The following is a 24,715-nucleotide window of genomic DNA, read 5'->3' on the forward strand; positions in this document are numbered from 1 at the left end:
AAATGTCATCTACTCGTGGTCGAAAAATTCGTTGCCTTCTCAAACAACGTCTTTCGGCTCTTTCTAACTCTTCGATAGCGATAAGAATTGCGTATCCGTCAGCCATTTTTACTTTCGTGTAGCGATCTCACATGCTCGACTCAACGTGAGTAGCAACTCGCATGGTGAGATGGGAAAGCACGTGAGTTAGAACTCGAGACTACCAATTTGACGTCAGTGTGTGAGATGGTACCACGTGACACCTTCAACACGTTGGGAGTTGTAACACGAAAAACTCGAGACTAAGGCCCCAGGTGTTTTGAAGCAGGGAAGAAACCCATCCCCTTCTGAGGAAGCTGCACAATGGAGTCTTAAACATATCAAACAATCTTGATATGGTTATGGATGACAAATCCTATTTCACTATAAGGACTAGATGCACACCCTAAAGTCAAATTCAAATGACACTCCCCAAGTTTTCACCAAAGCTTCTGATGTGGCTTGTGGCTTGCAATCAGTCTAAAGGGCTGTCCCATTACGGCTCTCCATTAACTGTCCCATTACGGCTCTCCATCATCAAGAAGCTTATGGCAACAAATGCATTCACAGAATAGGCTAGTACCATTTCTAAAGAAATACTACCCTGACCACTACCCATTATGCTCATGATACAGTTGCCAATGAAAGAAATAATTTTTCATGCCAGATTCTTATTAGATAAAAGTTTAAGAGCACTGTCTATTGGCATTAATGAGGTTTTGATAAGTAAAACACAAAATAAAACAAAATATTTCACAAGCACTTTCAACATGTATAAAATATCTTCTTCAGGGGAACAAAAACAAATTTTAAAATGTTGATATGAATTTTAACATTAATGTTAATATGTTCTAACTAGCAGATGGGCCTGGCATTGCTCGGGCAAAAGTAACGATAACTAAGATAAAGATGATTACGTTACAGTAAACCTTACCCGTTTTCACAGAATGCAAGAATTGGGTCCCCTTGTTTCCAGACTAATTAGGGAATTTTTAGATGGGTCTAAAAATATGTTCGATTTCCTGCAAAAACGAAAAAAAACTGCATCTGCGTCTTGCATGTCGCTTTCTCTTAACAATTCCATTGTTACGTAACACTTTCATTGTTGACACTTCCATTGTTAGTTAAAACTTTTATTGTTACTTAAAACTTCCATTGTTACTTAACACTTCCATTGTTACTTAGCACTTCCATTGTTACCTAACACCGCCATTGTTACTTAACACTTCCATTGTTGATGGAAGTGTTAAGCCTTAATCCTGTCTTTCTCCCCCCGGGAGGAATTTCGAAAAATCCCTTCTTAGTGTGCGTTTTCGTGACGTACCCTATCTGTGTACCAAATTTCAGCTTCCAACTCCTAACCGTTTGGGCTCTGCACTTATTATTATTATCATTATCAACCCATCTCGATTATATTATAGATTGGAGTGCATGTGTTAAATTTAAATGGTGCTCTATTAAACTTACACATTTAATTAACATCAAACTATAACTGAAAATTATTGTCAACTGTGATTTAACGTTTTAAATTATTAAATAGTGAAACCAATATTTTTGGGAGCTCTAGAGTGGATCTATTACACAGCTCTAACTTCTCAATTAATAAAGTTTCCCAAATGTTCCCAATTTATAAATTGGGAATAAACATTTGGGGAATGCTATTAATAAATTTAAAACATTTATAAATTTTTTTCATTCAACACATTCAATGTATTATTGTATAATTCTATGCCTATCAGCATAGCATTTTCAAATAGTGTATAAGATGTTGTTGCAATTAAATTATTTTCGAAAAGTAAACTATCATAATACACTAATCCATCTTTTAGCCTCTGCTTTGAACCATCACTGTATAAAGAGTTATCAACAGTTTTTTCATCACAACATGAAGAACTTGCTTCTCTTGATGACATTTTTTAATTATAAAATAATTTTTCAAAATAAATTTCACTGCACAAATATGTCTATTCGTGTCGAAATTCACAAACGAACTGTTAAAGAGTGAGTGAAAAAGAACTCCTATAGAAAAAACACTCCTAGTGAGAATTAGGTGGTCACTGTTGGTGATAACAATCAGATGGGAAAGTTGTGGTGTCAAGAATGCACCGTTATTGTCAACAAAGGTAAAAATATTAGACTTGGAATAGTAGAAATTAAATTAAAATAAATGAATGAGTAAATAAATAAATACATTATAAATATTTATGAATAAAAAAAAAGTATAAACAAGAGAATCGAACCCAAGCATTCAAGTGTACGAGTCAGGATCGTTACCACTCAGCCACAGGACACTCAAAAGAAAGCATGCATAACTTATATATAAAGTGCTAAAGAAAACTTTAAGTTTGTTTTTCTCGATTATATTTGAGTATTGCACTTTAGTATTTTACAGGTAGTACACTCACATGGTGTACTATCTCTACACCAAAGATCATCAAAATCCGTTTCCCCAAAGCCATAGGGTCTCCTTGTGAGAAAAACAATTCCTATTCTGAATGATGATAACAGCATCACTTCTTTTATAGTGTAGTTTTATTTTACCTTTTAAAATAAACAAATTTTTTAAATTAAAATGTTTTTACACACAATTACAAATTAAGTGAACACATACTAAATTATTTAGAACTGTAGAAGTGCATACAGAAAACTTTCAGATTGACTTAAACATAAGGAAACCTTTAAAACAGAAGGCCTGACACCCTGCATTAAACCCTGTTCACACAGAGCATTTTGATCTAGATTGTGACCAAGGTCGGGGACTATGCCGTGGTGTGACCTCTATCAACTGAAATGAGGTTCAATCGCAATCAACTCAAGAGAGTTCTTGAAACTAGATTCAGTCATAAGAGAGATCCCACACGCACAAGAAAATACAAGATGGCTGTGGAACACATGTTGGGCTATCAACAGAGAAATAAAAACGACAACTACAGAGACGATGACATCTGTTTATTATTAGATATATAGCAAGAAAAAGTATTTATTTCTAACCAAAACTCCCACTTTGTTCGTTGGTGTTCGTGACTAACCGCATAGTTATGTCAGTTTTATCATTGCGCGTAATAGCCGGGTTCTTCTCAAGAGGACTTCGTGTGTGAACAGCACGATGTTCGACTGGCTACAGTCACAATCGAGATTGTAGGTAAATTGAAATCGAAGTGAGTAGTGGATTGTGTGCAAACGGGGTATTAGAAGAGTTACTAAAAACAAAGCATTATTTAGAACTAGAAAGATATAGCTCTGGTACTATTCTACTCGGGGAAACTCTTCTTCTACATTGCAGAAAATTAAATTGTAGCCTTGAATGAAAAATGCATTCAACAAGAAAGTTGAAGTCAGATGGACCCAGAGGCACAGTCTCTAACAATCAATTAAAGGCAGTCACCAATCATTATTCTGCCTGTTATTTTAATTAAATTTAGTCTGATTTCATTTCATTCGGCTTAACATGATGACCTGTTTAGCAATATTCTTTTAATATTTCACTTATTGGCATACTTTTGAACGTGTCACATGTTTAGAATGTAACACGAGTAACTTTATTAATAGATTCTTTTTTCAAAGATTTTATTCAAATGAATCTGAAAATGAAATGTAAATATACTTTGAAAAAACATTTAATCACTTAATAGACTACTTTAAAATTGTTAGCATTAGTGTTTAATACATGTTGATTATCATATTATTGATATAACTAAACATGACTTAAAAAAACTACAATGCAGATGCATAATTTTAGAGCTGTGCTCAGGCATATCACAAATTAACTAATCAATTGCTATAATACAGTTAAAGTATTAAAGTGATTGTTAAGCATCTCATGAAGTTATAACATCAAACAGAGAATAAACTTGCTGTTTGGAAAATTTTTGATGTAACTGACATTAAAAAAACAGCATGTGCAGATTGTGCACTTTGATTGGTGCACAATCAATATATTAGCATTCTTCCCACTGAAAATGTAAACATAGTGAAGGTCTTCTTGAGTAGTTTACTTGTTCAAATTGAAGCTAAATACTTTTGAGCTCTGTCTTCATTTGTATTAAAAATAATTAACAGTTGGAATTTGTTTCCAGGAATTCCTTTTATTGTCACATCAATGGAAAATTGCCATCATTCATATTTGTTCTGCATTTTTTTATATTATACATTTTGTCTTATGTTATCTTTAAAATGTGTCAACACATGAAAAAAGAAAAACAATCTTCCTGTTGTCTTAAAACTGAACTTAGGCCCAGAAACATTTTTTTGAAATTTCTGGTTACATCAATAGTGAAGTCAACAGAAGTCTCAAAATAATGTTCATTCTAGTCACAAGAATCAATCTCAATTCAAAAATGGCAGATACTCTGCACTAACATGAAGGAACAAAAAGATGCTTAAAGCTACGTTTGATATGAGATTTAATATATACCGTATTTTACGGACTATAAGACGCACCTTAATTTTTAAGCAATTTTTTTAAAAAATAACATTTTTACCGCCTAAATTCAATCCTTTTATACGAATTGAAGCAAACGCTGATCCACCAATCAATGCTTAGTAGCTCTATCGGATGTCTGCTGATCATACAATGGTCGCTGGCCAATCCGCAGTCGTGGATTCAGAACCACCGGTTGTCTCGTGACCCAAGTTTCTATGGTGACAACCGTTGCTCGTTTAAAAAGAGAGAAAGTGAAGAAATCGTACTGTACATCCAGACGATTCTATCCCGACACCCCACAACTCATGTTCGTCGCATTGGTGCACTGCTGCTGCCAGTTGAACTCAATGTTGCCAGATAGAGATAGGTTTCCCGTGGCATCAAATATATGGCCATTTTTATATTAATTTCAAGTATAAGATGCACCTGAATTTTGGAGGCAATTTTTCGAAGAAAAAATGCATCTTATAGTCTGTAAAATACAGTATATACTCAAGATTATTCATTAAAGTTTACTAGTCTAACATATTTCACTTCATTTTTTTGATATTAGATTTTTGCTGACTATTAACTAAATTATATTGTATTGCTACTACAGGTAACCCCTGTATAACACGGTAGTTACGTTCCAAAAAATTGCCGTGTTATGCGAATCCGTGTTATACGAAACAAAGAACTAATACGAAAAGGAGGGTTAGGTTCCAAAAATTAAAAAACATGCTAGTATATTTTCATAATTAAGATAAATATCTTCATTAAAAATTTTTAAGTGATACATATTAATATAAATTAAACAATGTTTTCTTCGTCATCACTAAAAACACTATTAATTAACCGAGAGCATTTTCTTTTTGGCAAGTTATCCTTATCCTCTAAGCATTTTTCTGCATTATTTTCAGATCCATGCTTTACCTTTTGCAAAATGTATGTAATTTTAGATTTCTTGCTTCTAGTTAAAAGATCTTTATAAATTTCCTTATATGGTGCTAAGTACTTATGAAGAATAAAGCAAGTATGGAATAAGGAAAAAACATTCGGTAACATCAGAAGCAGAAGCGTCGCGATCTGGCAACATTGAAACAAGTTTCGAGAAGGACCACGTGTATCGACAGAAGGTAAGAAGAGAAAATTTACATACTTAAGTACTAATAGTTCACGAAAATAATAATTTTCGTGAACTATTATTACTTAAGTATGTAAAAATGTATTACATTTCCTGTTGTATGAAGGTTTTACCGAATTCTCGAACCGTGTCAGAGTGAATCCGTTCTATAAAAGTACCGTGTTATACGGGGGATGGTACCAATTCTCGAACCGTGTTAGAGCGAATCCGTGCTATAGAAGTACCGTGTTATACGGGGGATGGTACCAATTCTCGAACCGTGTTAGAGTGAATCCGTGCTATAGAAGTGCCGTGTTATACGGGGGTTACCTGTACTTGACATGAGCACCTAAGTTAGCACAGATCAGTTGTGAATGATAATGAACAAACAATGGAAACAGAGCCAGGGGATATGAATGACTTCATTTTGTTATTCACTTATGTCTTAAGTTTTACTTGTGCCAAACTTCACTTCAGAAGTTTATATAATATATAATTAAAAATTTGTTCAATTTTATTGTTAGTTATGCCTTTGCACAACAAAGCACAGATTTAAACAAAACAGATATCAAAGAAAATTTCTAAAATCATCAGAGACAACTATAGGATGCAAAGTTTCCAGTTTACATTGCAAAATTTTAACGCTATACAAATTTCTACTACTGCTGTCTTTAGCATAATTTATCTGTTTTATAACCAAGGATAAAATTTTAAGAATTTGAAACATTAATAGTGAATATTTGGAAAATTGACAATTATTTTTATTTCCCCTCAAAATATATATATATATAAAAACAAGTGAGAAAGGTTTTGTCTTGGTCATCCTAGAAAAAAAATAATGATAAATTACTGTACATTGTATTTTTAAAACTAAATTTTTTTCAGTTTTATTAAATTGCAATAATGTTTTTTAATGATGATATTAGATCTGTTCATCTGTTATTGCTTTTGGAGCTACAGCCAATCAGAGTTCAGAAAAACTTAGTAGTATGTAATATATTAAAATGAAATATGAATATTTTAAATTTTTAAGAACTATTTGTTTTACACCTTTTCGTATTTTTACCTAAATAAGATGATTATGTATTATCATCAAAAGTATTTGTAACTGCATTTGTTTTTAAACCCATTATTGTCTTTATTTCATGTTTTAAGACTGAAAAGACTATTCCTATAAACTTAGTAATATAATGTAAAATCTAATAATTTTGATTTATTGAGATGATATAGAATGTTTTTAATCTCAATATTGTTCATAAAGACAAAAGAAAGGCACTATGTTCATAAAAACAATTCAAAAAGATACCAATTTAAATATTAAAATTGAAAACTATGTAAATGATAATCAAACTATCATGAATTATGCTATGTTTAATAATTTCACAGTTTTATTCTTTAATATTATATAGTCTGAAAGAAAAATTTCTTAAAGTGTAAAGAGGAATTTCTGTATTCAATGTGAAAATAGTGTAGCAAGATATGTTTTTCCACAATTCTAAAACTTTGAACAACAGTTTATATCATAGTTGGTGCCTTCAAAAAACCGTTAAGATATAACTTTAAAGGCAATCATCTAGCCCAGTTTACTATTTAACTAAATATCTAAATTAAGAGCCAAAATGTAGTCCAATAAATCTGTTAATTAGACAATTGATTCAATTCATATACAGGATGTAAAAATCTACCCAAGGACAAAAGAGATCATTCCAGCAATGTACAAGTTTATGCATGTGATGCATGTTTGTTTGAACACTAAAATAATCAATACTTAAATATCTATCCAGAGGCAAAAGATTAATTCATTTAAAAAATGCCTTAGCACAACTATAGCAAGTTTGGTACCAGAACAATGGTGTGCCAGCTTATTTCCAGATAAATGTGCATCAGTGGCTTGCAGAGTGGTTTGGAAACTACTGGACAGGACAATATGGACCTAATCCATGGCTAAACATTCCCCAGATTTGATCTCTCTGGATTTTTTCTTTGTGGGATCACCTAAAAACATCAGTGCAGCACTGCATGATGTTAGTGAACTGGAAAGATGTGTATGACAGGCCTATGAAATGGTCACACTGGGAATACATCATCGTGCTCAACCATCTAAATCAGGGCTTCTTAAACTATGGGTCGCGACCCCATTTGGGGTTGCTTAGCGAAATCTTAGGGTTGCAAGATTTTAATGCAAAATATTGAAATAATTTGTGAGAGTTTGAAAATGGCACACTTTGTGTCACTTCTGATGCAGCGAGACAACAATTCAGCAACACTGATTGTAGTGTGAACTAGTGGTGTCGTCGCTTTTCAGTGTATTCAGTTGTCTCTGTTCCATTGTAACACAATAGTGAACTGTGGTAGTACACCATTATTGTTTTTGCAAATTTGTATATATCTTTATTTTATATTTTTTGGGTCGTGAAAAAATCACAATCATAAATGGGGCCGTGAATAAAAAAAGTTTAAGCCTTGATCTAAATTTTTGTATTGTTGCTAACTCAGTCATTTTTTTTTAACACGTTCTCTAACAAAATAAAGCTCACTTTTTTAAAATCAATTTCTGCAATATTGTCTTTATCCTTTACACTCAGATTATTTGCATGTTATGCAAAATTGTCTTAAATTAATTACCTTTGGTTATTTTAGTGCTAAAATGGGCATACTCTACATGCATACACTTGTGCAATGCTGGAAAGATCTTTCTTGCCCCTGGGCAGATGTTTAAGTGGATCCACTATACACCAGGGTTGAAAACTGGTGGCCCATGGCCTTGATTTCTTTTCTAAAACTCAATATTTCTAATATGTTGCAGGGATTAAGACAAGAAAAAATTCAAATGTCTGTTTATATAAGTCTTAAAGGCCTGGCAACAAAAGGGCCCATCCTAAAGCTTTTTTTTTTAAATTACAGAATGTTTTGGTTTACCGAATAACACTGAATACTGCCCATGTTTGACATGCATCTATTTGACTGGAACTTTGCTGTATTTGAGTTTGAGACCCCTGCCATACACATGACATTATTACAGAAAGTACTGTTAATCATAACTTATAATACATGGTGTAAATATAACACTTCATATTTTTTTAAAAAAAGAAAAGCATCATTACCAAACTTCACTTTAATTTTTTTTAGACAACTAAATTGATAGATCAGAAATGAAAATGTATAATTTATGTAAGTTATATAAATAATGGTTTGGCTATTGCTCTTTGAAGAATCTACATAATTAAGACATGCTATAATAAAACCCGTGTAAACCTAAATTGTATGGTACCAAATTTTTTCATTTTTGAATAGGTTTTAGTATTTTTCTTCTTTTCTTAATCTTGACTGCATGAAATTTATCTGAAGTTTTTCAAAAGCTTGAGTTACTAATAATAGGAGTGCAGATTTGTATACCAGATATTTGCAAGAATGCACAAGGGGGGAAAAGTGTTCAGAAGTCCATGTCTAATAAGAGGCAATTTGTGAATTCAACATATTTGAATAGTTTTAGTAAGTCAATTTACAATTTTTATTTGTGCAAGTTTAAACACACAAATGAAATGAACAGAGGCCTTAAAATGTTATAAATGAAGGCACTTTTAAAGTATAATTAATGTTTTTCACAAAATAATTATTTACAACTGAATGGAAGAGTAAGCAAACTGAGCTATACTTATAGCTCAGTTTGCTACTCTTGAATATTTCAAATTAAAGATCATGGCTGAGTAATGTGCAGTAATCAGTTGGAGTTCTGAAAATTTTGAAAAGTTCAACAGTTCCTTTCTTATGACATGTAGTAACCATGTCAAACATTCATCATACAATCATTTCCCTTCACTAAATAGACTGACTCCTGCTTCTGCACATTTTTACAGCCTAGCATGATTCATAAGACAAGCTGTAACAAATGAAGTTTTGATACATTTGCTTCACCAGAAAAACATTATTAGAAAATTTTAGTAATTGTGAAATAATTCTTGCATTTCAATAAAGCTACTTTTCATAGTCAGCAAAAAAGACACTAGTAGTATCAATAACTTCCGTAAATTTGTTTGCAGTACCAAAACTAAACCACATATGCAATTAGCATATTAGTGCTAAACAGAATGACAAACAAATTTCCAGCACAAATTTATTAGAAAGCAAATGTTTTAGACCATTTAACATAGTCTAAAACATTTTTACTTTCTGATAAATTTGTGCTGTAAATTGGTTTCAGTCATTTTGTTTATTAATTATAAACAGTTTTGAACAGTTGGCTTACATATCAGTGCTATTTAATTGCCTTAAGCCTTAGGCAAATGTATGTCCAGCACCATTTATCTGGCTTGATAAATCTTGTTGCAGAGGTTATTAACTGAAGTCATGTGCAAAGCATCCTACCATGCTGCATTTAGAACAGCAAGCAAACATCAAATTCATGATAAAACTTGGAAAAGGTGCCTCCAAAACAATGACTTTGAACACAGTACAAGTATGATGCCCTTAAGAAATTAGCAGGCTATAAGGTTCCTGTCTAAATCAGATGGCAGTATGGTAAAGCACCCTCTTATGGTAGAAATTTGAGAAATGTCGTTACAAACAAGTGTTCTTTATAGGTGCAATTACATAGTTTTAAGAAATAATTTTATTTCCTGTCACTTTTGAGGATAATTTTTTTGTAGAGAATCCATTAGAGCAGAGAAAAATTAAAATAAACAGGCCATTTTCATAATGTTACTCAAAATATTCAAAAATATACAGCTTTTGGTAAATATATTCCACAAATGCTCATACCATACATAAACCTAGCTAACAAATTCTAGTGCAAATTGCCCAAAGGAAAGTTCTATATTCATATCATCTATATTACATCTCTTTTGATCATACAAATATATGCCCCGTTCCCAGCCCGGCACATGTATTTGTAAAATCTAAGTGACTCGTACAAATGGAATTCATATAAAACAGAATTATCAACAGCGTTATAGGGGGGGTCGACTATAAAGCCTCTGTACAGCATTAATCTATGCTTTTCTTCTAACTGCCTCTTTTTTCATTTGGAAAAAAATAAAAAACTACCTCTGTGGTATTACTGTATGAAGTATTATATTCTACCATGTTACAAATATTTTGTTTCTTTATTCCAAAGGAAAGTCACCAAATTTGTCATGTTAGCTAGTTGTAACTCTGCTTCTTGTAACTATAAAGTTCAATATTTTACTGCAAGAGGTCTCCATCAAAAGCACAAAACATACAGGAAGGGAGCCTACAATACAGTTACTTCAAAAGTGGCCAGGAATCATTTGAAAATGACCTCCATAGTAGAAAGTCAGTCACATTATAAACAGTGGAACTGATTCTGCACTGATGGATGGTTATCCATCAGGTATCGGATAGGCAAGCATTTCCTATAGATTTGCAGAAGCCATTATCAGAGATTTTGGGAATGAGACATGTCTATGTGAAGTCCATTCCATGATTGTTAACAGATGACCAAATGACAGAATATAGGACATTCATCACTGGCAAAATGTTTCAAATATCAACAGATACAATTTCTTGAATAATGTTATTACAGGGGATAAAAATTATGTATTTACCTACAACTCTAAAACAAAATCAGTCATTGGAATGATTCATTCCAGTATCTCCAAGGTCAAAGTAATCAGCAGTCAGGAACTCAAAGTATATCTCTATGGTCATGCTCATTTCCCCCCAACAATTTAGGCATTATCTGCCCGATATTCATGAATGTCAGACAAATTATGAATGCAGTATTCCACATTCAAGTTCTCAGTGACAGTATCTGGTGAAATAGAATAGAAAAGTGGCATAATGGATGGCTGTTCCACGTGACAATGTTCCAAGTCATACAGACATGACAGTAATACGGTTTTTTTTTTTTGGAAAAAGAAAAGCATTGCAGTTGTCCCTAAGCTGTCATATTTTCCAGTTGAAACCCATATTTCCCCTTATGACTTGACTGCTCCCTAAAATGAAATTGGAACTTTAATATCTTTGAAAAATTAAAGATTTAATAATGGGTCAATATATATCTCACTCTCACAAGAATTTAAATCTGGAAAGGATAAAGACAGGTAATACTTCAGTGAAAAAAACTATTAGACATATTTAAGAACAAATTTCTTTTGAAATGATATCATATCTATGAAATAGAGAACATATTTAAGTATTCATGAATTTGCTGAGTATTTTTTTAATAAGGAGATTGCTAAACAAACCATTATATTTTGTGTATTGCTAAATGAATTTGCTTAAATATAAATGTTAAATATTTATAGATGTATGTCATTGACAACAAGTCAGTACTTTTTAAAATCACAATGTCAAATCTCATTGACAAGCATACTAATATATAAATTAATATATTTGCTTCAGCATTGGTCACACTAAGTAAAAATTAGTCACTGCATTAAGAAAATAAATTTATATTTACTTAAACAATGATTTGATATGATACTTTCACTAATATGCAATTAGTGAAATATCCAATACACAAATATAAATATAGGGTTTAAAAAAAGTCTCTCTCTCAATTATATATATAACAAGTAAAACAGCAAGGTTACGGCCTTGCCGTTTTACTTGTTATATTTTATATACTTTTTACTTTGGGATAAGACTGTCTCGAGACTCACTACTAAGCAGGACCACTTTGACACTCAAGGTGGGTCTTGTTCTTATTCCCTAATCTTCTTTGGTATCGTTGGTTTTAATCGCAATCTATCAAACTTCGCTAGCCATGACCACGAGGTCGTCTATGATGCATTTTCAGTGAAATGAACCTATCCAATTTCGAAATTTCTAAACGTCGCTTGTCACCCTGGGTTGAATTTTTGTCAATGCCTAACAAAAATTCCCCATTTTTGAAAAAATAATCCTGGCTATCGTATCGCCCAAAGTTACTTTTTTTTATTTTGCACAAACAATAATGTAGAAAAAAAAATTATATTTCAGAAGTTAGTTTTAATATAATATAACGACTAGCACCAGCTACTTTGAAAAAAAGTTCCAATGCTGAAATGAGATCTCAGGTCAACCGGTCAAGGCCAGCATGTCGTGACCAGACATATGTCAGGAGTAACACGGGACAGGTAAATGGGTTTTTTTTCCCCAAAAATTAATTTGTCAAAATTCGGTTTCCCATTTTGAACTTCCCAACGCACGCATTTGTCAAAATTCAATTTCGCAACGTTCACATTTCCAACCTTCCAACAAGCAACATACGCACAAATCTCTCACTACTGCCTGTTTGTAGAGTGTGTCGCCATTTTGAATTTTATTTTGACTTGGTTCTCAGTCCAAGTACCTACAAGTCTGGTTTTTAAGTGCACATGATTTGGGCACCTAATACTCTGTGCCAAATTGCAACTCTTGACATGTACTCCTTCATACCTCTAAGCTGGTACCCAGTAGGCAGTATAATTTTATGAACAAGACCATCTTTAATAAACATAAAAACAAAATATAAATACGACTTTACAAATATAAAACTTTGCATTTTTCAGAAATAAGCTCAAAACAATACGCCAAACAAACTGCTGAATGAATGGAAGGAAATCATATACCTTCAGCTAAATTGCTTTATTTCTAATCATTAAATTACCCTGTTCAACCTAATAAATAATCTGGCAGTTCATTTTGCATTAGTAATTTAAATTGTGTTGAAATGTATTTTACATATCAAAACAATATTTCATCTAAAGTAACTGGAATGTAAAAAGCTTGTTAAAACTAATAGTTTTCATAAAAGTATGAAACTCAAATTTATAGCTTAAATGTTTCATATCAACTGGAAATATGCATTGAATGATAAACCAAAAAAAATTTCATCAATAAGCTAATATAAATCAAAATATAAAAATAGGTGAAATATTAAATTCATTAACATGTTATATTAGTATTAATTTCACAATTGTCATTGTGAAATTATTAGGCAATTGTGATAGCCTATGAGCTGATTGGTTGAAATGCCATCATAGAATCTCATTTCTACATTTTATCATGTTCAGTCAATATGCTAAAAGAAAAAAAATTTAATTTTATTAAACAAGAACAGCATTTTTAAAAATTCTTTCAATATTAAATTTACTTGATGTATACATTATATTTAAATAACAATTATTTTTCATTATTTTTTTAAAATAGTAGTTTCAGTTTTATTGCAAAACTAAGTGTTGAATCTAACTTTAAAAAATAATAAAAATGTTAGAAACCGTAAGAGATTAAATATACTGCAAAACTGAATGAGATTATATTAAAGCAGCAACTAATGCCTGTAATCCAGTTAAAATGAACAAAATTTATTATAAGAAGGAACATTTTCAACTGCTTTTAACAGCCATCATCAGGTTATGGAATGTTATACTGAATAGAATAAAATTCAAAAATTAAAGAACTCATTAAACACATACTGGTGGTCACATGCATAAAATAAAGTTGAAGAGAAATAAAATACTTATAAAGTACATATATATGGTGTAAGTACAAATAAAAATATAACTGTTCATAAATAGCCTTCCATGCATGTATGCAATACTGTAGATGTCCTTAAAATTAACAGAAAAATCTTTCTTAGTTCTTTGTAAATTTCAAGGTTTTTGAGATGATTAAGTTGTGCAGAAACAGATGTTCTATGTAAGAGATATATATTATTGAAGTCCACTCAAATATCATTGTCATAAGCAAAAACTGCAAGGGCTATTGTGCACAAACCCTTTCAAACAGTGTAGTGATGTAGTATTCTTTTGCTGTGCAAAACTTTTAAATCTAAGTTCTTTTGTAAGTTCCCCAGATAATTTCAACCACACACATCATAAACACGAAGATAATAAAACACAACATAGAGAAATGACGAGAAACAATAATTGTAATCATCATGAGAATCATGATTACAATTATTGATCTGTACCAACTCAATCTGTACCAACCAATTGATCTGTACCGCTTCTTGATAAAAAGCACTGAGTTCAGTGTTAATACGAAAATTGTATTAACGCTGAACTCAGTGCTTTTTATCAAGAAGCTATACAATTTTGGCGTGAGTTTTATTTATTTATCTAGATATGTACCAACTCAAAACATAAGTAATTACTAGATAACTAGTAATCTTCAGAAGAAATTTTATTTAGTTATTAAATATACACAGGTTTCCTACTGAAATTTTTGTTTTAAATTCCATGACTTTCCCTGACTGACTCTCTACAAATTCTCTGACCCTCACATCACTTACAGTATAGCACATTAACAAAATAAAATAGCATTTGACTTACTATGCACATACACTATTGCTTCTCCAACTTTTTAATTAGATAATTTTTCAAATTAACAGTTATATATTTTTTATAATTGCCAAATTACTAAAATTAAAAATAAAACGTTTTATTAAATTAATGTACTTTATTCTGTTATTAATCCACAACCATAAATCTAATAACTTTTAAAAAAAGCCATTTATTTACTTATTTATTATTCAATAACAAATCCTGTATAATTCATGTACTAAAGTACAGTATATACTTATTAAATTTATACCTTAATAAATTTCCCAAACTTTATAAAATATTAATAAAACTGGAAAAAAATCAGAAATTGTTTTGTTACACAATCAAAATCATTAAAATGAAAAATAATAAATAACAACATTTAAATTAAAATTATTTATCATTTTTTGCACTTTGCAAGTTTTGGGAAAATTATGTGTATTCTTGGGATAAATTTTGAATCCTGAAAATATTCTGCACCCCTTTTCATAACTTGTATTGCCCCACATTACTTCTTACTGCCTGCAGACAGCTATACTTAATCAAGTACCGTAGATTGTCAGCAAAATCAACAAGGCAGCAAAGGAAGCAAATTCCCTGACTTTCCATGATTTTTTTCAAACACTAATGAAAATCCCCAATTTTTCCTGACTTTCCAGGTGCCTAGGAACCCTGCATACAGTGGTACCTTGTACTTTGAATGCCAAATTTGACAAAACTTCACTTTGGTGTCTGAACCATGTTTCAAGTTTGAACCGAGTGCAGAATAAAAAAATGCATTTGAAGCATAAAATAAGCTTCTGAACAAAGAATATAATTTCAATTTAGCAATAATGTGTTAAAATTTATTACTTACAATTAAATCACACATCTATGTTAAGTAAGGACAACTATGCAAAAACTTTCCTTTCAACCTTATAACCTTTACCTATTAATCGTGACATCCAATAATGTGAAGAAGCAATGAAGTGTAACTAGTATCTAGTATGAAGACTTGAAAAGGGCTAAGGTGAAAAAGGCACATTTTTGGAGGATCTGGTATTTAAGAGCTGAAGTGGACAATTTGCAACCAGTAAATGCAATTTTCATGTTGTTATACATTATTTACATATTTAATTTATTGTTTCCATATTTTAATTTATTATTAGGGCATTTAATTGTGTTATTTTTACCTTAAGTTATGTGTATTTGTCATTTTAAGTTTATCGAAATGGTTATTGTTTGGTGTCTAGAAATCAATTACAGTAGAGCATTGATTATTCGAAACAATTTGGGACTGGAATTGTTCGGATAACTGATTATGTATGAAAAAATATATTAACCTATCCCACGTTGAAATTTGTTAAGGATGCACCAGGATTTTAAGTACCCTCTCATGGTTGCACCAGTGCTGCCAGCTAAAATATGCACACCAACAAAAATAATATTGAAGTAGCCCAAGACAAGGCCAAATATTGCAGCGCCACAGCACTAGCGAAAATTTAAATTTGCCGACTGGAACGCTTTCGGTTAATCGATGTTTTGGTTGATCGATATTCAGATAATCGATGCTCTACTGTAATTTGCTTTCCATTATTTCTAATGGGAAAAAGTTCTTTGGATTTCAAATTATTCAGAGTTTGAACAGCCTCCCAGAATGAATTAAATTCAAAGCATAATAAGGCACCATTGTATGTAAATATGACTATTCTTTGATATATTAATTTTTAGAGGGACAATTATTCAATTGAAATATATTGTATTTCCTCACATAAGACCATATTCTTAAGCTACATGTACAACTTATAGAAAATTATGGACAGATTTCTGTTCTCTAGCAAGACTAGTCAATAACTACATGCACTGTACACTAAATTGGAATTTGCTCTCACTAGACTGGTGCTAGAGTAAACTATTGTTCACATATGTGTGTGTATTTTTGTTCACGTATATCAGACATAGCAAACTCTCAGTCTAGAGCAGTGACAGAAAACCTTTTTCCAAACATGGTCAAAATTGAATTTTAAATTTATTAATTCCAAAATTATGAGTCAAATATTTACTTTGAGTAATTAAAAATAAAAATAAATGGTTAGCATTTGATTATATTTACATTGACATAATGTAGTACCAGAACAAGAAACACACTGGGTATTTATTATTAACCTTGCATATAAGAGCACATGCTTTATTTGAGGTATGCACTTATTCATCTAAACAGCAGGATATGCATTTCAACTGCAAAGAAAAAAAACAAGCAATTTTCACATTAAGAGCATGCTCATATACGCAAGTAAATACAGTAAGCCATTTAAATAAAATTTATAAGATTAATTCAACACAATTCAATGTCACCTAAGTTACTTTAACTATACTTTCATTGAAAATTAGGTTATGTTTTAATAACTAATAAAGATCTGATAATTTTCATTAACATTTCATATAATTACACAACAGTACTCAAGTTTCACCAAATGAGAACAATGAAAACAGACAATCATACAGATTTTTAAAAAAATATTTCATCAAATGAACACAACTAATTAAAATATAAAAATTTAAACAAGATCTTGTAACCATAGTATTATTTAACTGAAACTATAAATACTTTTATTGTTAAACTAAGTCATAATTTTTTCTTCAATATCGTTAATAAGTCATTTATAACGAATCCAACATATTTACCAGCATTTAAATTCTTTAATGTAGATTTAGCATTGAAACAATAAACTTTGAACAATTATTTAGTGTATTGTTTATAACTGATTCGAAATTATCATCAGTCAGAATCTCTTGCATACAGTACATTGATTTTATGACGATGTTTTGGTTGGAAAAGAATAGAAACTAAAAAAAGTCATTATAATTTAACGTTTAAAAGAATAAATACATGTGAACAAATAAATATTAGACATTTGTAAACTTATTAAATGATTTTATATCAACAAAACATTGAAAATCGATCAAAATTCATTATCGTGACTCAGGCGTTTTGATCGACTAAGCCTAAAGTTAGGCTTAATATGCCACGAATAAAAAAACAATATCAAGAATTGATTAAAAGATTAGCTTTTAATTCGTTAGTAATTGTAATTTAAGAAACAATTGTGAATATACCTTGGTTTATTTGAAGCCATTTTCGATTTATTTTCCTTTCTACGGGATCCAACCTAAACCTTCGTGAACCGTTCAGATATCGCTGAATAACTAGTTAAAGGGAACGCGAGTATACTGTCGCCGAAGATGTCGCTGCCTTCGAAATTAAATAATTAATAAATAATTTTAAAATATAATAATTATAAAAATTAATTTTAATATTAAGGAAAATTATTAAAATTTAAAAATAATATTTTGTTAATGTAATTAACGAAATATCAATTTTTATACTTTATTGATTTTTAGAGATAATTGATCTATCATTCTCGTTTCTTTCATCGATAATAGTTATGGATCCTTTAAAGATCTCTAAAAAATATCTCTAAAGGCTCTATAGGTAAGCGAAGGCCATAACTAAATATCAAAGTTAGAATTGTCATTGGTCGGCCAGATAGTTTTGACGCTCATTATTACTGGAGTCCTGAGATATTCATGGTTCGGATTGAACTCGAACCCGGATCCAACCATTTAGCTCGCCTAATGTATTCGAAGTTAGGAATTTGGTCTACTCGCATATTGATTAGTTTATATTGATTTTCTTATCATGAAAGATGGAATAGGATATAAATGGTTCTGCAATGTGTCTATTTCTTTATTTCAACGGAATTAATATATCTTGCAAGATATATTACTTATACCAAGAAATAGTACTTTGTTTTTTTTTCTCTAAAAGTTCAATTCTTTCATAAATTTTTGTATATTTGTTTAATGTAGTACTTAACTTAAACTATGTAGATCAAATATGATCGACATGCATTACTGTATATTGTGCAATCAATGTCGCATAAAGTTTTGTGTATAAAGAGCGTTGATTATCCGAAGTAATTGGGACGGACAATTTCGGATAATCACACTTACGAGTTAGTAGGGAAAGAATAAAAGATAAATACCTTAAATAAAGTAAAAATATTAATTTTAATTATAATATAAAAGTTTAAAAAAAGAAGGTTAAGGAACATAAATTTCATATGTGCGAATAAGAAATAACGAAAAAGTTGTATAATTATTAAAAACATGCACTAATCTTTCATTTGAATCTATAATGCACTGATAAAACAAAGTAAGCAGTATACATTATTGTAGTAAAATTAATAAAAAAAATATGTAGTTAGCTATAAATTATTACTATTTGCCAATAAGCTTGAAAATGATATGACTTAATACAGTGGGAATACACCGATACGGGTATCTTTAAATTTTCCACGAAGAAAAGAAAATTTAGTACTGAAAGAAACGTTACAAATAAATTTGTGCATTGTAGCATTGTTATGAGATTCGTTTTTTTATCTTATCTTGGCAATGCTAAGGTTATTTGATGACGTCACTTCTATCCGTGTAAGACCACCATATCAATAATAGTAAATATTAGAGTTATAATAAAGTGAGTACTTATAAAGGCGACAACAAAAGTAAATTGCTACCATTCACCAATTTGTGTGAAAATGATATTACAGCACTCTTCTGCTAGAATAAACAATGCTTCTGTATCAATCCTATACAGAAGTTAGAAATGTGCTTTAGAAGTAAGAATTAATATATTTATTCAAAGAAATTTCATATATTAATTTATCTTAAATAAATATCCCGCAATAAACTAGTTTTATGACAGCAAATGCAAATTAGATTTACTGCAATGTATGTATTTAACATAACTCACAAATGTTCAAATAAACTTTAAAATCCATAATTGGCAGGGAAAAAAAGCCCTTTTAGGGTTTCCAGGTAAAAAGAATAAAAAATAAAAAAAAAAATATGTCAATTATACCATTCTCCCAATGATCCGTTTTATGGTAACTATTTCTTTTTGTTTTTAGTGTTTATCAAGTGATCGGCCCTTTTCTGTGGCTATTTAGTCTAAACCTATAAATTATTTGACTTCTCGGTTTCGAATTCCTGGTTTCTGAAAGAATAATAAAAAAAAATTGATGTCAATACCACGATGCTGACTGGCATCAAATTTTTTACATCTTTTCCATCCTGCGGATACTACAAAGACATTTTAAACATATTTATCATGGATTCGGCCAGGATTACGATGGTGGCAGCCGAATGGTGAGATCTATGAAGAATTCAGGGGTTCCCAGGATCAAATCCATGCAGCGAAGAACTGCATGCATTTGAACCTGGGTCCTCTACAGTGATTGGTTACCGCTCTATCTGGCCTCCAAAAACATAACTGAAGAAATGGAAGATGGTAATATAGTACTAATATTTTGATGTATTTCGGATGCTGTTGTGAGTTATTACAATAAAACTAATAAATATTGTTTTTTTTTTTACTTATGTTAGTTCATGGTAGGCCTATTTATAGAAAGACAGTAACCTATATAACGATGAAATATATATTAATATATAAGCATAATAATAATAATGCTATATTTCAATATATACTCAGATTATTTAAATACTATGGCACGACGGCCTGTAGATCAGGTTGAAAACGTTTATTTAACAATAAATATCGGTTCCCAGAGACATAAGGTGTGCGTGTCATAATAATGCTATATGTATAGAGTTTATTTTAATGTACTTTGTATATAAAATATAAAATAGATTAATAATATAGATAATTTATAATTTTATTAATCAGAAAATTCAAGAAATTTATTCGAAATTTATTTATCTAAATTCAATTTCTATTTCAGTTATGCAACTACCTTGATATTTATTTTATTGTACTTTATCTACAATAAAGTTCAATAACACTTTTTATTTATACTTTATTCTCTTTGTAGGCACTTAAACAGCTTTTTATCATATTCATTACGAATTCGATCATGTCTATACTGGAGCGGTTAGATGGCATAATGAGAAATGGATCTGACATATCCAAGCCACTACAAAAGAAAAATCCCTGAGGTTCTGACAGCCCCGAATTCAAACCTGGGATTGTCAGAACTCAGGAAAAATTTTTGTCAGAAGGTGTGCACTTTAACCATAGAAACAACTGCCAAATTATGAGTATCAGACTGCATTTGGATCGATCATCTATGAATCATTAACCAGATCCACTCTCAGTAATAGACTATATCAACTTATGGTAATTAAGGTGGACGTAAAATGGTTAATAACTTACGGCGGGCATATTAACTGGCTCAAATAGAAAATTAATTAACATCAAAAAATAATATATTTAATAGAATTTTATTACAGTTTTAAATTATACACTTACTAAAAATTTTATAATAAAGAAATCTGTTTTTCCTACTAAAATTTTAATTATCGAATCAATTCTATTGACATTTTATTAAATAAATAATAATTTTTAACTATGAATACGTTAAAACTCTTTTATTTTTTAAATTGAAATAAAAATTTGAGAGGTTAAATAATGAAATATTTCACTTTACAATAAATATTCGTATATTTAGAAATTTAAATATTGATACAGTATGTTCGATTTCTTTCGTGTAAATTTACTCCCTTAACATGAATTACATAATTATATTCCTTATAATTATATTTTTAGTTTATAAATTTTCTATTTTTAATTAAATTAATTTATTTACATCATATATTAAAACCATGATTATTAAAACGGTTTAGAAATTTATAACTATACGCCTCAATAATCACAAAACAATTATTTCATAACGGAAACCATAACTGAAATTTATGTTATCTAAGATATTTCTTTTATTATTAAGAACTGAAGCAGTTATTGAATTTTGATATCGGTTTGTTTTTTCAATGCTTTCCAATTTCTATATTTTCTCTATGAAATTTGATACATCTATAGATTAAACTATACTTATTATGCCTTGTCTAAAAGATTTAAAAAATGCATTTCATGGCGAAATGCCATGTTGTATATTTCGATTTCATTAGGAAGGACTAAAGTGAAATATCTTCATATACCTACAATGTTAAAAACTTTGTGACATAAGTCCTCGAAGCTAACATTATCTTGATAAAAAGCAGCAGATCAACAAAGTACAATTTAAACTTTTTATTCATCTCGATCTGATAAATGCAAACTGGTTCAGATTATTTTTAAGTTCAGTTTTTCTGTTTAATAGTTGGTATTTATTTTCGTGACTAGATGTGCTACTTGATCGTAAACTTTCTCAATATGTTTGCTTTTCGTATATTTTAATAACTATAAATTTCCTAAAAAGTAATAAAAATCAAGTTGGACGAGAAGTAGAGTTCTACCAATGAGCTAAGTTGAGCAACAGTTCGGGATTTCGACAGTCATATAAGCTCTCAGCTGGAATTTAAAATCGCAGTTCACAGATTACTTGTCAGTATCGATCCCGTTCCAATTCCAATTATCGGAAGTGTAATATACATTTAAAATACTACCCTTTATTACTTTAAGTCAGGGGTGTCCAACCCGCGGCCCGCGGGCCGCATGCGGCCCAAGGCAAGTTCCAATGCGGCCCAGTAAACGTGTAAACAAAACCGAAAAATGTTTTAATTTTTTTATTATTTATTTATTTCAAGGTTATAAACTCAAAAAAGAAGTTTCACAAAGCCGTAAATCTTTATTCATATTTTATTTTTGAGTGGAAAGAAAATATTTTCAAATACTTGGAGATGTGTGAATGAGAAAAAATTACTAAATAAAGCTGCAGTTGTAACTCAAAGGATTAGACACCCTAATTTGGGGAAAGGGGAGAAATGCGAGAAAGGCCAAAAGATAAAAAGTAGTGAGGAAAGTTAAATAGATCTTCTGTTATGCAAATATTGATGTTACTGTGAATAACCGATATCTGGTGAATTCACACAGTCGTTTTCGTGTATGTACGAAATATTTGCTAAATATCATTATTTCTCACTTACACTGGCAAATGTCGACATTCAGCATGCACTGATGGTGAATGTTGAATAAAAATATTTTTATTACGTTAAGGCAAAAATGCAACATTTTAATATGTCAAAATAGGAGAAAGCTTAAGTAACAGCACATTTAAATAAACTGTTGAACCTAAAACGAACATAACATTCTTAATCATTAAAGAAAATAATACAATAATAAACTTACACATAAATTATGTGATTATCGTTATACAGTCTTATTTATTGCAACAATTTAAACTGTTATGGCACTTTGAATTGCACAAGAGTCCCTTGCTTTTACAACTGCATTTATTCGTGGAACACTTTTTTTGCAATGACAGCGTGTATAGCCTTGCTCTCCACTTTTCGAATTAGCTGCAGCTGCTTCTCTCAGCGATATTTCCTGAAAAGAAATCTCATCTATAGAAAGTAGCTTTTCTTTACAAACTACGAACTGATTACGTTATTACGTGATTACGAACTAATCTGTTAATTAATGGTGTCTTTTATTCGGATATCGCCGACGCCTTACCGATGACCCCTCTCATCCTCCGCCGCTCGATCTGACAAGCCGATCCCCATCTCACGGGATCGAAAGACCTTGTCCTACCTCCGGCCACTCACAAAGGATTTGGCGACAGACTGTCGCCTCTCTGTCGACATTGGCTTCTCGGGTGTGGATTCGACCTCCACCAAAGCTTATCTGTGCTTGTCGACATACACCGGCGATTGTTCGAATATATAATAATATAACCAAATATTTGGACTTTCACCGATGTATTTTGTATTATTCGGACATTCACCTAAGAATATCGACATCCTCTAATTTCGGTCTTTCACAGTAACATTGATTCTTAATTTTCCAACCTTTCTCACTTCTTTATCTTTTGACCTTTCTCTTTTTTCCCTCTGATTTGAGTCTATAATCCTTTGAGTCACAACTCCAGCTTTATTTATTATTCTTTCCAGCGTTGCAAGATTTCGCTACATTGCACCAAATGTGGCTACTTTTTTAATTTGATGTAAAAAAATATAATTTGGCGCTTTGCCTAATTTTTGGGCTACATATTATTCATAAATATATTAGTTGAATAAAAATGCACTTTAAAATAGTGTTTCGTCGCTTTTTATTAATTAGAGACCCAAATAAAACAAATATTTGTGTTTTTCAAATAAATTTTCGTTTGACTATATTTATAATAAATGAATTTATCTATTTCTAAGTAAAAATTGAAAGTGTCTGTAAAAGTAATTTTCTAAAATATCCTTTTTCGTGATAAAATTTTAATATTTATTATTATAATCTAGACATATTAGTCCTTAAATATACTTGTATATTGGGCCACAAGTATATATTATATAAACTTGTGGCCCAAAACTCCTTGACTTCTTCCAATGCGGCCCAGAGAAACGAAAAGGTTGGACACCCCTGCTTTAAGTAATTCTCTTAATCTTAAACTTGTTTAATCGTCAATAGTTTTTATTGAATGCTAATCGTAATAACAGATTAATGAAAACATAGCAGACATATTGCTATCCGCCATTATTACAAATACAATTTGATTTCAAAAATAGTTTTTGCTGGAACCCAGTCCAGCTAGTCCCTGCTTGACTCTCAGTTCGGTCCAAATTCATAGTTTAGTTCACAGCTCACTTGTCAAGACCAGATCAGTTCGGTATCTCCAAATAGTTGAAATAAGCTGGGCTTTGCTGAACTTTAATGAGAAGCAAAAACTATTATCCTTTTAGCCATCCCTCAATTTTTAGAACCTGATGGATAGTATATATGGTTGACTTTTCAAAAATTTTTTCCACCCTGAAGTGGCGTGCCGTCCTTGGAAGCTGTGGAAGTGCCGCTTCCCTTGTATTTTCTAAAGTATAAATACGCATTGCGCGATTATTTTCATATTTTAACGTAGCCTACTTTGAATTAATTAAAATTAAGATTTTATTGTTTATCATAGTATTCATTAATATTTTATTATAACTGCATTATATATCTTTATT

The 24,715-nt window shown here is 30.7% G+C and overlaps 1 protein-coding gene across 2 annotated transcripts in view; it reads right to left on the reverse strand.

The window, feature by feature from the left end:
- The window catches only part of LOC111629013 (transitional endoplasmic reticulum ATPase), a 28,235-nt gene extending 10,211 nt beyond the window's left edge, over positions 1-18,024 (reverse strand). The window contains exon 1 of one of the 2 annotated variants that reach the window (XM_023372875.1): positions 17,888-18,024. In XM_023372875.1, coding sequence (XP_023228643.1) covers positions 17,888-17,907 — 20 coding nt within the window. In that variant the 5' untranslated portion in view covers positions 17,908-18,024. Of the gene's footprint in view, positions 1-16,883; positions 16,908-17,887 lie in introns of those variants that run through there. The other variant, XM_023372876.1, reaches the window with a different exon arrangement.
- Positions 18,025-24,715: the final 6,691 nt, after the last annotated feature.

Source organism: Centruroides sculpturatus, unplaced genomic scaffold (assembly GCF_000671375.1).
Source record: "Centruroides sculpturatus isolate CEXI.00-Female unplaced genomic scaffold, Cexi_2.0 scaffold601, whole genome shotgun sequence".
Taxonomy (NCBI): domain Eukaryota; kingdom Metazoa; phylum Arthropoda; class Arachnida; order Scorpiones; family Buthidae; genus Centruroides; species Centruroides sculpturatus.